The sequence below is a fragment of the Hemicordylus capensis genome, chromosome 3, assembly GCF_027244095.1.
Source record: "Hemicordylus capensis ecotype Gifberg chromosome 3, rHemCap1.1.pri, whole genome shotgun sequence".
NCBI classification, from domain to species: Eukaryota; Metazoa; Chordata; class Lepidosauria; order Squamata; family Cordylidae; genus Hemicordylus; species Hemicordylus capensis.
Genome location: NC_069659.1, coordinates 307,808,791 through 307,826,148, shown reverse-complemented (window position 1 = coordinate 307,826,148; position 17,358 = coordinate 307,808,791). Strand labels below are relative to the sequence as shown.

General features: G+C 45.4%; 1 protein-coding gene across 1 annotated transcript in view; it reads left to right on the top strand.

The window, feature by feature from the left end:
* LOC128352118 (uncharacterized) overlaps nucleotides 1-17,358 on the top strand; it is a 91,080-nt gene that overhangs the window by 71,273 nt on the left and 2,449 nt on the right. Inside the window, exon 3 of the mRNA XM_053312374.1 lies at nucleotides 15,946-16,087. Coding sequence (XP_053168349.1) covers nucleotides 15,946-16,087 — 142 coding nt within the window. The remainder of the gene's footprint in view (nucleotides 1-15,945; nucleotides 16,088-17,358) is intronic.

Genomic DNA, 17,358 nt, shown 5'->3' with positions numbered 1-17,358 from the left:
TGAATTTGGCACTGGCATTAAGTATCATATTCATATATTGCAAAACCTTAAAACAGTGGCTGACATTCAAAGCAAGGAGACATCGGTGGAGTGAGAGAGTAGCCTAACAGAATTTCCCAACTGCACTGGTGCAGCTTGGTGGCAGCTTCCCTTCCCCAGAAAGCCCTCCCATGTTGCTGCACAGTAGGGATGTGCCCGAACTGGTTTGTCACCTCCTTAGGGAAGCACCTAATTGGCCTGGGCACCCGTATCTGAACCAGTTCGGCTGGGCAGGGACCAGTTCCTTTAAAATCCAGATAAGAAGGTCCTTACATGCTTTTCTGCTGCTCCACTGCTTTTCCGGGCACAGTACTTGCTTTACAAAAAGGCCACACGTGGGTGCAACGCTGCTCCCAGCAGCCTGCATGTGGTGGCTATGTGCATGCCTGGTAAGCAGGACCTGCTTACCTGGTTTTTAAAAGAACTGATACCAGCCCAAGCAAGATCAGGCATATCCCTACTGCACAGCCCTCAGGGACATTTTTGGGATGGCACGGAGGGCTTCCTGGGAGGAGGGCGGTTGTTGGAATTTGCCACTTCCCCACTGCACTGATGCAGTTAGTTGGGAAGTTTTGCTAGGCTGCTCTCAATTTGTGCCCGTGCTTCCATACTCTGAATGTCAGTCACTGACAGAAATGTGCTAAGAGAGTTTTCTTTTTACTCTGGATTATATGGGTTTCTCTATACTGCTTTGTCTGTCTTAAAATGAGCAGAGCCCTGATCATCAAATTCCTTGAGGAAGCATAAGTGTCAGGTCTTTTCAGCCACAACTTAAAAAAATAATGAATTGGTCAGTAAAAAGGGGGTAAAGGTAAAAAGATAGGGTAAAAGAAAAACAAGTCTTCTTCCCCAGACTTGTGTTCACATTACTGGTGTGTGAAGATCACATCCTGGGGTTCTTCAGCATCACTGATGTAACTTCTTTTGTGCTAGTTACATGGGCACTTGAAAGAGAAACCAGAACCAGGCTAGACTAGACTGACTTCTCTGAATTCTCTTTTAAGAAGTCCGAAATGAAAATTCTCATTATTATTATTATTAATTTGATTTCTATACTGCCCTTCCAAAAATGGCTCAGGGCGGTTTACACAGAGAAATAATAAATGAATAAGATGGATCCCTGTCCCCAAAGGGCTCACAATCTAAAAGAAACACAAGATAGACATCAGCAACAGTCACTGGAGGTACTGTGCTGGGGGTGGATTGGGCCAGTTATTCTCCCCCTGCTAAATAAAGAGAATCACCACGTTAAAAGGTGTCTCTTTGCCAAATTAGCAGGGGTTCATGCAGCTCATGCAGCTTTCATATGGGTAACTGAATGCCAACCAGAGAGATGTTGGAAGGAAGCCAATTGCCTTGAAATTAAGATTCACAGTAGCCAGTCACATGACTAGGCAGGCAGTGGGGAAGGCTGGTACAACTCACCTTCCCACCTGGACGGACAATAGCAGAAATGTTGCTGGGAGCATGGACTGCGCTCCCAGAGATTGGAGCTTGTGAGGAGCTCTAAATGATCTCTCCAAACTGGGGGAATGGGCAACAAGATGGCAAATGCGGTTCAACAAGTGTAAAGTGATGCATATTGGGGCAAAAAAAATTGCAACATCACATATACGCTGATGGGATCTGAGCTGTCAGTGACTGACCAGGAAAGAGATATTGAAGTCGTGGTGGACAGCTCATTGAAAGTGTCGACTCAATGTGCGGCAGCTATGAAAAAGGCCAGTTCCAGGCCTGGAATTCTTAGGAAGGGGTTTGAAAATAAAACTGTTAATATTATAATGCTCTTATACATAACTATGGCGTGGCTGCATTTGGAATACTGCGTGCAGCTCAGGTCACCATATCTTAAGGGGGACATTGTAGAACTGGAAAAGGTGCAGAAGAGGGCAACCACAATGATCAGGGGCCTGGAGCACCTTCCTTATGAGGCAAGGCTACAATACCTGGGGCTCTTTAGTTTAGAAAAAAAAGATGACTGAGGGGAGACATATATAGGTCTATAAGAACAAGCATGGTGTGGAAATGTTGATGGAGAGCTATTTCCCTCCCTCTCGCATAACACTAGAGCCAGGGGTTTCACCCATGAAACTGATTGCCAAGAAATTTAGGACCAACAAAAGGAAGTACTTTTTCACACAACACATAATCAATCTTTTGAATTCTCTGCCCCAAAATGTGGTGACAGCCAATAGCCTGGATGAGGTTTAGATAAATTCATGGAGGACATGTCTATCAATAGCTACCAGTCTGAGGGCTATAGGCCATCTCCAGCATCAGAGGCAAGATGCCTCTAAATACCAGTTGCAAGGGAGCAACAGCAAGAGAGAGGGCATGCCCTCAGCTCTTGCCTGTGGGCTTCCAAGAGACATCTAGTGGGCCACTGTGTGAAACAGGGTGCTGGACTAGATTGTCCTTGGGCCTGATCCAGCAGGGCTTTTCTTATGTTCTTATGTTCATGATTATGGTGCATTGAAGGGAACTCCCAGAAGACCGGCACTCTAGGGCACATGGTCCTGGAGCTGGGATTAATGGTACTAAAAGCTGGGGTAAAAAGCTGGACTAGGTGGTGCTGCCCCACAGGGATAAGACCAGATCCTGGCAGTTCTGATGTATAGCCTAACCCTGACTCTGCTCCCCTAGCCTGGGTTGGGCTGCAGAGTCCTCACAAAGTCCTGCCATCTTGGACTACATGTGTGTCCAGTTTCAGAAACCTAAGTCCTGCCATTCTAGAAATGTAAAAAGGTAAAGTGTGCCATCGAATCGGTGTCAACTCCTCGTGACCACAGAGCCCTGGCTAGGGGAGTCTGATAGAATACAGGAGGGGTTTATCATTGCCATCTCCCATGCAGTATGTCAAGATACCTTTCAGCATCTTCCTATATCACTGATGCCCAATATCGAAACAAAAGGGTTGGTTAAAGGGAGGTGGGCATGGTGCACCTTTTTATGAAGGCAAGGGGCAGATTCCTTCACATAGGGGTGGAATGATGGCCCACGTGGGGGTGGGGCTTCAGTTCCAGAAGTTTTTTTAAAAGTTGTTGGCTAGGAAACAAGCTATCTATAGGACAGGAACATTGAAAAATAATTAAATATCATCAGATTGTTCAATCTATTTCAAAAGCAATACTCTGAATGCTGCTAACCTGTGCTACATCTGAGCCCAATTACAGAATTTTCAGCTAAACCATTCCAGAAATTTAAAAGAGGATGAAACCAGAGGTGATGTTTACCCTCTTTTTAAATGGAGGCAACTGGAAGATTTCTTCACATGGGGCTGGGGGTGCAATGATGGTGGGGTGTGGGGTGGGGGGCTTCAGTCCCCCCCCTTTTGTAATATTCTGCCATGAAACAAGCCACTTATAGGACTCTTTTGATGATTTAAAAATTCATAATATCATTAAAAATCAAGTGATTGACTGGGCTGCTTCAAAATCAATATACAGAGTCCTGATAACCTGTCCTACATTTGTACCAAATTTCAGTACTCTAGGCCAAGACATTCCAGAAATATAACAGATATCCTCTTTTCCCTTGGGGAAAATCATGGGGCCCTCTAGGAGAGTGGCCACATGGCCTTGGGCCTCCAGGTCCATAACTAACAGATCAGGGGTGCCCCTTTATGCAGTACAATGTAGAATATATTCTGCAGCCACAATTCCCTACCCATGTATTTCCGAGTAGACCTATTAACTTGAAAAGGGGCACTCTGAAGTAAGGGGGTTGTGGATTACTGCCTTTTTGAGGCAAACCTGAGGAAGCTAAACTACTTTCAGCATAATCCACATTTTCTAATCCATAAAAATCCAATTATCAGGCAAACAAGGGTAGTGGATTAAATATATGAAATTATCCACATGTAGAATCAAATGACATCAAATCACTTTACCTTGCAGCTCCATCCAGCACTCAGCTTTATAATATCAGAGTCTGGTGTGATTATGATATCATTAAGCACTTTCCACTTTTCTGATTATTGAGAAGTTCCAGGAACAGTACTACATTTAGTTTCCTTGGATGAAGCACTGTAGCGCACACAATGACATAGTGTTACTCCATGGGGAACTGTGGAAAATAAATGGTGGCTGCCAGGACAAGCACTGCTGTTACCATCACCACCAGGTGGAGGAAAATAATGTGAAAGGTGAAGGTCATTTTGGCCCACTGTCACCCTTCATATTTGCCTCTAACTTGAGCTGAATGTGCTTGTTTGAGAATTTACAATCTAGCCCTGATAGGAGCAGATACAGTCATTTCCATATAGGGGAAAGTAATGGAATATAGTTCGGTGCACTATGGAGCATATGTACCCGTTCTCTGGAGTTCCTGGTTTCAAAAGTGAACAGCCTGTATTATCACCGTGAAATTTATCTCCATAAACTCAATAAAATACTCCAGATTACACATGTGACAGACTGAGGTGAGAAAAAGATGGAAGACTGGCATATAGCACTTCAGACTACAAGAGAGGCACACCGTTCCACTTGACTATGGTTGGAACACACCACTTCTGAATGTTTGTCTGTATAAAAGAATCTCTGCAAACAGAAAGCCAGCAGATTAGGGAGAAACATTCTAGCCCAGTTCTTTACTTCCTATGCTCTATTTTGATTTTTCAGGAAGTGTTAATGCTAGAGAAGCATTAAATAAAATGTAGCCCCCTACCAGCAGTCTGAATTGGTTCATTCCATTCCACCACTTCAGTATTCTTCCACCTCATTTTGTGGCATGTGCCAACCAGGTCTATTACTTTCACCCACAGGATGCAATAGGAGCCACTGAAAGCCAAGATATCCTCCTCTTTGCCTAATCCTGCTCTGGGATATGTTCTTTGGCCAGGCCAGAGTGTGATTAACTTTCAGCTAGATTTATTTAAATAGCTTACATTCTTAGACAATAGCATGGTGGGTTTTTTTAAAAAAGTGCTAGCAGTGCATTTTTAACTGCCATGGTGTGAAACATGAAGATATTTCGAATCTTTTTTTATGATTTCTTTTTCAGACGTTCAGTGTCCTGATATTAAAATGGGAGAAAATAGACCATGAATGAAAGATCAGCCATCCAAGCTTGTGACACCCTTAACTTAATATCACATCAATGCACCTGTTATGATTTAGCTATGCCTTGTTTACGATTCGTATTTCATGTTCACGGCATCCAGCCTTGCAGGTCTGAGAGTAATATATAAGCTGCAGCTAAAGACAGCCTGTGTTCTGGATTCAATTTTCAGAGCATCTTTTCATGGCCTGGTTATAAGCCCCTGAAATATGGCACTGTAATAGAAATGCTGACAGTCTCTTCACTGTAGCTGTGATAGTGGGTGTTATGAGCAAATGGCATTATTAGATTTTTCTCCCCTTTCCAGGGATGGTTTTATCTTATATTTGCAATGAAACTGCAATCCTCCCCCCCCCACTTTTTTCCCCTTCATCTTCTTCTTGGCTTACCTTCCCAGGGGTTTGTTTCATTAGATCTGAAGGAGGATGAGACAGAATGAAGAAGTGCTCATTGCATCTATTCCATTCTTTGTTTAGTTTAGACAGAAGGTTTCTCTGCTGTCTATTCCATTTTGTACTTTAGCCAGCAACTGTGTAATAAATACTTTCAGCAGAGCCCATGCTTGGGTGTTCTTTGCTGCTTCCTCTCAGCTCCATCTTTGTACCTTCTACTGAGTTGTTGGCTATAGTAACCCGTCTCCTTCTCTTTCTCTGTTCATCAACCTGCTTCCTCTACTTGGTCCAACTTGTCCCTCTTCTTCGTTCAACAAGATCAACAACTTTAGCAAAGCGCACCGAAGCCAGGGCAGATCTATTTGTTTTGCAAAGAACTCTATGGTGGGAGGGACGGCGCACTTCAGAAAACATTGGAATTCCATTTCAAAATTCCCAGTCCCCACCACAAGGAAGCAGCTGCTCCTGTGGCTACTTCCTCGGGGGGGGGGGAGTGGTGGCTCTTTAAAAGCCACCCAGCAAAGGCACAGGGAAAACTGGGTGGCTGCAGTGCTCCATGGGAGCGTCAAGGGAAACAGGCAGGGAGTGATGAAGACAAAGCTTATCACTTGTGCAGGGCAGCTGGGAACCAGAGGGATGCCTGGGGGATCAGGAGGAACCACATCTCCCAGGCATCCCGGAGGTTCCCAGACATCCCGTGTGAACTATAAGCTTCCTCTTGGTCACTTCCTGCCACCCACCCACCCCCGGGTGATCCCATGGAGGGTTGCATTCAACCAAGTTTCCCCACACCAGTGCTGGGCAGCTTTTAAAGAGCCCCCATCATTACCCCATATCTGGGACAGTTGTCCCATGAGTGGCTCCCTCCTTGTGGTATTGGCTGGGAATTCTGAAACGGAATTCTGACATTTTCTGAAATGCACAGTCCTGCTAAGTGAGCAAAGAGGCACCTTTTAAAAGTGGTGATTCTCTTTATTTAGCAGGGGAGCGCAACTGGCCCTTTCCATCCCCAGCACAGCATCTCTTCAGTGGCTGTAGCTGGTGTCTATCTTTTTTTTTAGATTGTGAGCCCTTTGGGGACAGGGCACCATTTTATTTATATCTATCTATATCTTTAAAAGCTGCCCAGCAAAGGCACAGGGAAAATTGGGCAGCTGCAGTGCTCCATGGGAGCATCAAGTGGAGCAGGCAGGGGAAGGTGCAGGGAAGGAAAGTGTGGGGAAGGAAGAAGGGCCCCACCTTTCCTCAGGTGTGTAACATTTCCTTGGGCTGTTGCTGGGGCTTTTCTGCTGCTATATAGGGCAAGCTGGCCCAAGGGCACTAGTCCTTGTGGCTCTCAGCCATGGGGTGAGCTGCCTGGGGCCCAGAAGACCTTCCTAATTCTGCCATCAAGAAGCCAGCATGAGAGCTTGAAGAGAGTATGAGTCCTGGGCCTCGTTTTAACTAAACAGAGGAGCTGTGGTTGGTTGGGCTGAGAAGATGTGTCTGGGAAAGCAGAAAAGCAGGGATGGAGTGGGGGCAGCAATATCACAGGTAGCAGGCAGAGGGACGTATGGTGGTGGGAGTTAGGCAGGCCGTTATAGGGGGAAACAGTCCAGGCAATTGAGGCCTGTTCCTTTTTCCAGCTCTTTTCCTAACCCTCTGACCCCAGAGAGCTCTGAGAACACTCTCTCGAGGATTAGGGTGCTGCTGCTGAATGCCAGGTCAGTCAATGCTAAAACCTTTCTCATCCACGATTTTAATGGGGATGAGCATGCTGACCTGGTATGTGTGATGGAGACCTGGTTGGATGAGCTGGGCGGGGTTGGTCTCTCTCAGCTCTGTCCTCCAGGTTTCCAGATCATGCAACAGCCCCGCCTCGAGGGCCGGGGAGGGGGCATTGCAGTCATCTATCGAGATACCCTCCCTCCCCATTTCCAGGTGCCCAGTCAGGCAATCTCAGAATTTTGAGTGTTTGTCCTTGAGGGTGGGCCTCCGAGATAGGCTGGGGATTCTGCTGGTGTACCGACCACCCTGCTGCACTTCAGTCTCCCTACCTGAGCTGGCAGGGGTGGTCTCAGAGGTGGCCTTGGGTTCCCCCAAGCTTATTGTTTTGGGAGATTTCAATGTCCACGCTGAGGCCCCTCTAGTGGGTGCGTCTCAGGATTTCATGGCCTCCATGGCAACCATGGGCCTGACTCAGTTGGTATTGGGCCCAACCCACATGGCAGGACATACTCTGGATCGGGTTTTTGCTGATTGGGAAATAAATGATCTGGAGGTGGGGGAATTTGAGACAACTCCCTTGTCATGAACAGATCATCACCTGGGGGGGGGGTTAGTTTGATTCTCCATCTGCCCTCTGCAGCGGTGGTGCACCAATTAGGATGGTCCGCCCCCAGAGGCTTATGGATCCACTTGGATTCCAGATGGTCCTTGGGGAGTTTCCAGTGTCTGGAGCTGGTTATCCTGTCAAGGCCCTGGTTGATCTCTGGAATGGAGAGACAGCCCAGGCTGTTGACATGGTTGCTTCTAAACACCCTCTCCGGCTTGGTGGAGCCTGATCTGCTCCTTGGTTTTCCTCGGAGCTTAGGGTGATGAAACAACTTGGGTGATGGCTGGAACGACACTGGAGGAAAAGTCATGACAAATCCGACCGAACACAGGCTAGAGCCCATTATAGGGACTACTCCATGGTGGTGGGGGTGGTGAAGAAATGTTTTTTCTCCACCTCCGTTGCTTCTGCTCAGTGCAGACCGGTGGAGCTGTTCCGTGTAGCAAAGACATTGCTCCACATATCCCCCCAGGTAATGGGGGAGGAATCATCTACAGCCCACTGTGATCAGTTTGAGTGTCACTTTGCGGATAAAGTCGCTCGCATCCGTGCTGATTTGGACTCCAGAGTTTTGGCAGATGTGCCTCTGGTACCATCTGGTCCTGTTGTGTTGGATTATTTTCAGTTGGTGAGGCCTGAGGATGTGGACAAGATCCTGGGCAGTGTGTGGGTGACGTTGTGTGCTCTTGGCCCTTGCCCTTCATGGCTAATAAAAGCTGCCAGGGAGGAGACAGGTAGATGTCTAGAGGTGATTATTAATGCCTCATTAAGGGAGGGCAGGATGCCATCATGCCTCAAGGAGGCAGTGGTAAGACCATTATTAAAAAAGCCCTCCCTTGATCCCTCCAACCTGGACGACTATAGACTGGTCTCTAACCTGCCCTTTTTGGGCAAGGTGATGGAGCATGTGGTGGCATCCCAGCTGCAGAGGGTCTTGGATGATATGGATTTTCTGAACCCTTTTGAATCTGGCTTCCACCCTGGATATGGGACTGAAACTGCCTTGGTCGCTCTAGTGGATGACCTACGCCGGGAACTAGACAGAGGGAGTGCGTCCCTGTTGGTTCTGCTGGACCTCTTGGCGGCGTTCGATACCATCAACCATGGTATCCTTCTGGGCCGCCTCTTGAGTATGGGAATCGGAGGTACTGCGTTGCAATGGTTCCGGTCTTTTCTTGGGGGGAGGGTCCAGAAGGTGGTGCTGGGGGACTACTGCTCGGCCACATGGCCATTGGCCTGTGGGGTCCCGCAGGGTTCGGTCTTGTCCCCCATGCTATTTAACATCTACATGAAACCGCTGGGAGAGGTCATCCGGGGACTTGGACGGAGTTGTCAGCAATATGTGGATGACATTCAGCTCTATCTCTCCTTGTCACCTGATTCTAGGGAGGCGGTGGATGTCCTGAATTGGGGGCTGGAGGCCGCGATGGGCTGGATGAGGGCTAATAAACTGAGACTGAATCCGGACAAGACAGAGGTACCATTGGTCAGTAGGAGAGCCAATCGGGATGAGATTTTACCAGTTCTGGATGAAGTTGCACTCCCCTTGAAGGAGCAATTACACAGCTTGGGGGTACTACTGGACCCCGCTCTGCTTTTGGAAGCTCAGGTGGAGGCGGTGTCCAGGGGTGCCAGCTAGAATTGGAGCCCTCAATGTAGGCACTGAAGTAGGTAAAGAAGGCCGGATTCCATCTATTCAATTACAAATGAACCAACCATCTGTTGTTCTTAAATTATTATTTTAAAGTAATTGGAAATTTTACTCTCAGATGTAACATCTAAGAATCTCAGGGTAAGTGATGTAACATCAGATAATCTTCCACTTCCTTTTTAGAATTGTTAGTAAAATATTGAGAAAAAAACATTTTTTTAAAAAAAATGAGTGGGCAAGCTGGCAGGCAGGTGGGAAGGGAGATGCCAGAAGATGGTTTAACCACCACCCCACCCCAAGTTGTAATGCAGGGGGGAAGTGAACCGCACCACCACTTGGAGCTTCGAAATGCTCTGAACCTAGCAAACAGGTCAGAGAACTCTGATCTGAAATTGGCTCCCTAAGTTGGAGTCAAAGTACCTCCGATGTCCTGTGAAGTGTTAGGCCACTCCTGATCTTCCCTTGCACAGCCCTATTGACAACACTTGGAGTTCTTGACTAAAACAGAATACCCCAGGATAACATACCTATGATTGAGAGAAGACTAAATTGTGAGAGTTTTGATTCTTTCCAGGTCACAAGGCCGGTCAGCCATCATTTGTTTAGTTTTGTCTGGAATCCTAGATTAGCAAACCCATATCCAGTTCTAACTATGGCAATACACTTAAATACTGTCATAACTGGAAGGGAGAAATACAGATGTACAAATAATTGTCTGTTTCCTATTTTTGAGCTTCATACGAAAGCACTGTCTGAAGGGACAATGTAGACAAGTACCCAATGAAGCGTTAGATTAACATAAGAATGGAAGAGTCCTGCTGGATGAGAACAAAGCCCTATTTAGACATTATGTTTTATGAGTGTATAGATGTCTGTACACTTGTACATTTTTGTGTGAACAACATCTCTGTGTCCATTTTGAAAGTGATCTTGGGTACAGGTCCCTCAAAAGCACACAGAAAGTGTTGTCATGAACCTGGAGTCTGACCCCATAATACCTGGTTCTGACACTGAGGACTCAAAAGGGTTTGAGGGGCTTCTGCCTCCAACACCAGGGCTCCTTGTACCTGCTGATCTCCTCAACACTTCCCTACCCTTGTCTTCTGACTTAGAGGGTGAAGTAGAGGCACCCCAGCAGCTATCCAACTCTGCCATAGCCAGTAGGGATGTGCATGAATTGATTTTTTGCTATTCAATTTGAGGTCAAATGGAATCAGCCAGATTTTATTCAAACTTGAATCTGCAAACTTGAATCTGATCAGATTTGAGTTGGATTTGATTCAACTTGGATTTGGATTGATTTGGCACACTTCTAAAGGTCCTGGGGCACCAAATTTGGATGGTGGGTAGGTTCCCATGGGTGCCACCTACCACCCAAATTTGAAGGCAGTGGGGCACTTGATTGATTTTTAATGGGTTTTGTTTTTTCCCTGTTTTTACTGATTTTGTATATTTCCACCATAGGAAATAATGGGGATTTGAAGTTGCCCTATCATTGACCCTAACATGGATCCCCAGCTTTCTTTTTGTCTTTTTTAAAGCTAAGCTCTAGCCCTTGTAGAAGTGGAATTATGGAGCAAAATGTGCAGTCACTATTTTTCAAGTGGTTGGATTTTTTGAGTATAATAACTTTTCCTCATAATGAATCCCTATGAAGATTCATTGTACACCTTCATTTCTTCTGTTCATTTTGACTGTCATTGGACAGTGCCAAATGTCAACTGTCATGTGCCAACTACACCCCCACCCCCACCTGTAAGGCAGTGGGGTACTCAGTTTATTTTTTTGGAATTTTTGAAGTGTTTAGATTCTTTGGTGTCTTCACTACACACCTTCATTTCTTATGCTCATTTTCACCCCACAGCTTTGCAGGTGGGGATGGGGAATTAGTGACATCCCATGTGCCAACTACTCCCCAACCCACAAGCCACTGGGATACTCAGTTTAAATTTTTAGGAATTTTTGAGGATTCATTATGAGGAAAGGTTATTAGAAACCAAAGAGTCTAAACACTTGAAAAAATTCCTAGAACATAAACTGAGTAGTACCCCACTGCCTTGTGGATGAGTGGGGGTGTAGTTGGTACATGGGATGTCACTAATTCTCCACCCCCACCTGCAAAGTTGTCAGGTCAAAATGAGCATAAGAAATACAGGTGTGTAATGAAGACACCAAAGAATCTAAACACTTCAGAAATTCCTAAAAAATAAACATATCGGAAAGGTGATTGCTAGATGAAAGAATCTGTGGCTTTTACTAACCATGATACAGTTCAGAGAGAGCATTCACCTTGTTCTTGGTAAGTCTGGGACACTGACTAAGAACAATGGGCAGAACTACTTACTCTTGATTGGTTGAAAGAGAGAAAGCTCTCCAGGTGAATTCCTGTTTATATAACCAGGTATTCCTGGGTAATTCAATGGTATATAGACTAAAGCTATATATAGACAACTACGTATGCTTGTGGCTAAACCATGCAGCAATCGTACATGAAAAAGAAGATCTTGCTGTTGAGTCGGTGTCGACTCCTGGCAACCACAGAGCCATGTGAGTTTCTTGGTAGAATATGAGGAGTGGCTTACCATTGCCTTCCACCCACACAGTATGAGATTATGCCTTTGCTGTTGTCACTGAAGTGAGCATCCGCCTCCATCGCCTTCCTATATCGCTGCTGCCCGATATAGGTGACTAAATATATGTTTACTAGGCACATTCTGGGAAGCACACTGGCAGGGATTCAAACTAACAGCCTCTTGTTTCCTAGGCAAGCTGCTTCCCCGCTGCACCATCGCAGCTGATAGCAATAGTAAATAGTATTCCTTAATGGCCAATATATAACAGCATAACTCCTTATTCTGCATGCATTCTAAACCCATGATGCCCTTGTGGATTTAGCATGTTCCACAAGTAGACTGGGAAAGTGTGCAAGAACTTCAGTTGCATCCCAGCAAACTCTACTACTGCACGTGCTTTATTAGTCAAAACGTCAGTCGGTATCATGTGTCATGTGTGGAACATGCTCAATAACTTGGGTAGGGATGTGCAAATTGATTCACCCATGAATTGATTGCCCATGAATGGGATCAAATGGGTGTGTGTGTGTGTGTGTGTGTGTGTGTGTGTGTGATTAGATTATTCTATCCCAAATTGCATAACTGTAAAGAGGGGGCAAATTTGGGATAGCCATTCGGGAGCCATTCTGAGGCCTGCTTTGTTGGGAAAATGGGCCTCAAAATGGTACCTTTCCCGGGAGAGGTGGTCTACCAATTAGGATCAGTGGGTAGACCAGCTCTCTGAAGTGGGCTGATGCACTAGGTCTGGAGTGGAGGATTGGTCTATTTGCCAATTCCAACTGGGAGACGAGCTCTCCCTGGAAAACCAGGTCTACCAACTGGGATTGGTGGGTAGACCAACTCTCTGCTCCAGACTTGGTGGGTCAGCCTGTCTTGGAGAGCTGGTCTACCCACTAATCCCAATTGGTAGACCAGCTCTCCCCAAAAAGAAGCACCCATTTGCCCAAATCGATTTGGGTTGAACCCTGTTTCTGTGATCACGAGTCACCACGGTGTGATTCAATGCCATGGTGACTCATGAGAAGGCCCGCAACTGGGAGGCTAAAACAAGCCACCTGATTGTCTGCAGGGAGAGTGGGTCTGACCTATCAGGTCTGGGCTCCATAATTACCTAGGTGCACCCCTGGCATTAGGGAAGCAGCCCCTCCACACTCTACTGTGAGTTTTAAGAACACAAGAACAGCCCTGCTGGATCACGCCCAAGGCCCATCTAGTCCAGCATCCTGTTTCACACAGTGGCCCACAATATACCACTGGGAGCCTACAGGCAGGAGTTGAGGGCATGCCCTCTCTCCTGCTGTACTCCCTTGCAACTGGTATTCAGAGGCATCCTGCCTCTAAGGCTGGAGTTGGCCTATATAGCCCTCCGAACAGTAGCTGTTGATAGACCTCGCCTCCATGAAGTTATTCAAACCCCTCTTAAAGACATCCAGGTTGTTGGCTGTCACCACATCTTGTGGCAGAGAATTCCACAAGTTGATTGTGTGAAAAAGTACCTCCATGTGTTGGTCCTGAATTTCCTAGCAATCAATTTCATGGGATGACCCCTGGTTCTAGTATTATGTGAGAAGGAGAAAAATTTGGCTTCCTGAGGAGGCAGGATGCCATGTCTCCCTTTCCCCCAAGGGTTTAGTAATTAAAGCACCCTTTGTGATCTGGCTCTGTTGAAGTCCACACACACTTACACTTCTGTTTAATCATTTTGTGGACCAGACTGCCTGTTAGCCATCAGCCTTGGCTTTCAGTTCCTGCCCCGCTCCTGCCACAATCCCAACACAGAGAGAGAGAGAGAGAGAGAGAGAGAGAGAGAGAGAGAGAGAGAGAGAGAGAGAGAGAGACACACACAGCATGTGTCGCATCATCACCTCTGCTTTTGCAACCCCATCCCAGCTTGGATGGCATGCAAGGAAATGCTCATTTTCTGTAAAAGACTGCATATCCTCGTTCAGAACTGCCCCCCCCTCCAAAAAATGTCAAAGAGCAACAAGCCTGGAAACTGGGTTTTCAACCCTTTGCCTCAGGGTCAAAGGCAAGGCCACTAGGCAGCTTTATTTTTCATTCCATAGGCGTGACTTGCTCTTAACATGTAAATGTAAAGACTGATATCAGTGCTTTGCATCAGATTTTCCAGGAAATGTTGCTGAAAACCAGCATTTTAAAAACTCTGATATAAACTGGGAAGAGGTGAAATCCAGCAGGAAAAACCTGATTTGTGTTTGGGGTGTTTCCAAAGACATCAAACTGACCTCGAAGGGAATTTGAATGTAGTGAGAACACACAGCCTATGTCCCAGAGGAGATTAGGATGGCCCCTGTGTGAGAAAGCTCCTGATACTCTTAATTAGCAGTGCTCTTCTCACCTGTGCACCACCCGCTGCAGTTGGGGCAGATAAGGAATCTAGCCCCTCCAAACAAAAATATCTGTCTTTACTCTTACACTGAATTCCATTTCCCCCCATTTTTCCGTCCTTTCATCCACTGTGGGGAGAGACTTTTGGAGCCCTTTGAGAGTCCACTGGACTTTTCACCATCCTCGATAATTCCATGACATCTCCTAACTTGACTTCCACAGTGATTCTGGTCTGCATGGCTAATTCTGAGCGTAGAATGTATATTACTCGAGAAAAATTAATTTGGAATAAAATGGTTAGATGTGTAAATCTTTTTTTTACTCTCAGTGAGAAGAGAGAATAGTAAAGCTCCTTGTGGGCATGCAAAATGGTAGAGCGGATGGGCAATGGGCTGAGTAATGTTAATTGCTTTTAGGAGCAGCTCATTAAGTGTTCTACCCTTAAATAGTCCTCTTATAAGACCTTTGAGTGACAAGAATTGTCTCTGCATGTGCATCCCATGTGGACTATTTACAGCTGGCTGTGCACAGGTGGATTTTTTTAATTACTAAGTCAACTGAAGAAGTGGTCTTGCTGCAGTGCCTATTATCTGGTAATGCTTAAGACATTATGTTATCAATGGAAAATGATTGCAAACCCTTACTCTTCTGCTAATTTCCTTAGTAATTGTGAGGTTAACCTGCCTTGAAGGGTTAATTTAACTAGAGCTTTAATGAAATAAAAGGCAAACACTCCAGTGATTCTGCCCCATGCAGTGAAATGTCACAGTCCATTGGTCTTTCCTAAGAACATTACACAAAATTACACCTATTTTCATCACTGTGTTTCAACGACAATATTGTTAGGTAAATATTTGCACAGAACTGTTACCGTTTTAAGGTTTCCTGAGGTGTGAGCTATCCCACATGGTAAATAATTAAAGCATGAGCTTTCTCTAGTAGCACAAACCAATGCTTGATATAGGTTTGATCATTTCACATCTCTTTGATAATCCATAACTGTCACCTGCAATCATTTTCACCGTCCAGCCAAGCAAAGATAAAAGGTAGAACATGCTTCTTTCACCTACTCCCAAGGAAACTCCATTATCCTTGAAAGGCCATGTGACTGTTCAAGAGCCAATCAGGGCAGACAACAGCCTCCCACAAGGACAAGATCTGTGTGAGCAGAAAATGAAGTTGTTACCAGACAGCAAGCTGCAGCCTTCGCTTCTTATGAATATTTGAATGAGTAACTAAAAACAGCTCAGTGAACTCTAAGCAACTGTGACAGCTGAAACTGCCTGGGAAACTAGCAGTCTACAAGGACCATGATGAAAAGATCACTAGTCGCATTCTCTCCAACATTGACTCACATACTGTAAAACATTATTGTTCTCAAAATATTAGTTAGCAAAAAAGCCCGCTTGCTCCCTATAAATTTTCATAAGGAATCTCTCAAGAAATTTTGAACCCATTAAAATACAATGATTTCTAACTATCTACTCAAGGCTGGAGAAGAGTCCCTTTCTTTCTTCCTTTTTTTCTGAGACATTGAAATATTGATGTTGCTTTTGCTTATACTCCTAGAAAATTGGCCCTGGTGAATCTTTCATGAACGTCTCTCAGCTAGCTCCATGTGGAAAGAAAGATGATGAGAACAGTTTCCCTGAAGCTAAAATGTTCTCAATAATTTGCAGTAACCCCGCCACACACACACAAAATAAGCAAAGTAAGTGAGAATTCAGATTTTAAATTTATAATAATGAGGTGATGTACAGCATCCTCGAAGAAATGCATAAGCCACCCTTCCCACCCCTCCCCTCCCCTCCCAAAAATGTCATGTGATGTTGTGTCATCCACTTTCTTACTTATTTTCCTCTCCTGGCTCCTTTCTTGCACGTATTTTCCAAGGCTGCAGAAGTGTAGCTGATGTGCATAAGCTGGGATGTCTGCCCCCTGCATTTCCATTCTACAACTCTTATTTTCACGTGGGACCCTGGGCACATTAAGATACATCCGGGCATGGTAACATACTCCACTTCCATTTGGATGTTGTAGTGTTCAGCTGAGAAGATTTGTTCTTTTCCCTGGCAACAACCTTATGCTTCCCATGGGAAGTGAACTGTGCCCTTTTTGTGCAGCTCCCTAGCAGCTCACACGGAAGCAACCCTCATCCGCCCAGAGTCTGGATGCTATTCAGCAACGATGAATAGACTGCTATATCATTTTTTTCATCCACTGAGTAAGCATCTAAGGAGGTCTGTCTGCAGCTGCCACAAGCTCATCTGCTGGCCACTCAGGGCTGGGCCTTCTCTATAGCTGCCTATAGGCCTTCTCTATAGGCTTTGGCATGTACTCCTTGTTGGAATAAGAGCATCCTCATCTCTGATGGATTTTAAAAGGACCTTAAAGGCACACTTATTTAACCAAGCTTTTAATTAGAGATGCAAATTGTAAGTTGTGTGTTCAGTGTTTTAATTTTTATGTTGTATTTTAGCGGGGAAATGACTTGACTAGCAAGCCAGAGGTTGTTGGTTCGAATCCCCACTGGTATGTTTTCGATACTATGGGAAACATCTATATCGGGCAGCAGCGATATAGGAAGATGCTGAAAGGCATCATCTCGTACTGTGCGGAAGGAGGCAATGGTAAACCCCTCCTGTATTCTACCACAGACAACCACAGGGCTCTGTGGTCGCCAGGAGTCGACACCGACTCAACAGCACACTTTAACTTTAAACCTCCCGGAGATGAGAATTTGGGGGGTGGTATTAAAATATAATAAAAATTTCTTACATACCCAGAATTGCTGATTGGTCAATAATAATAATAGTCACAGCTATTGTACTCCTTCATACCATCTAGCAGTTGTCAGTTGAAAACAGGTACACTTGTCTTACTTTGCATGATATTTTAGCTCCTTGCAGTAAAAAGCAAGTGATGTGAACAAGTAATGAGAAAGTGATCAGGCTGCTTCCATGAAAGCTGGAGACTGGCATT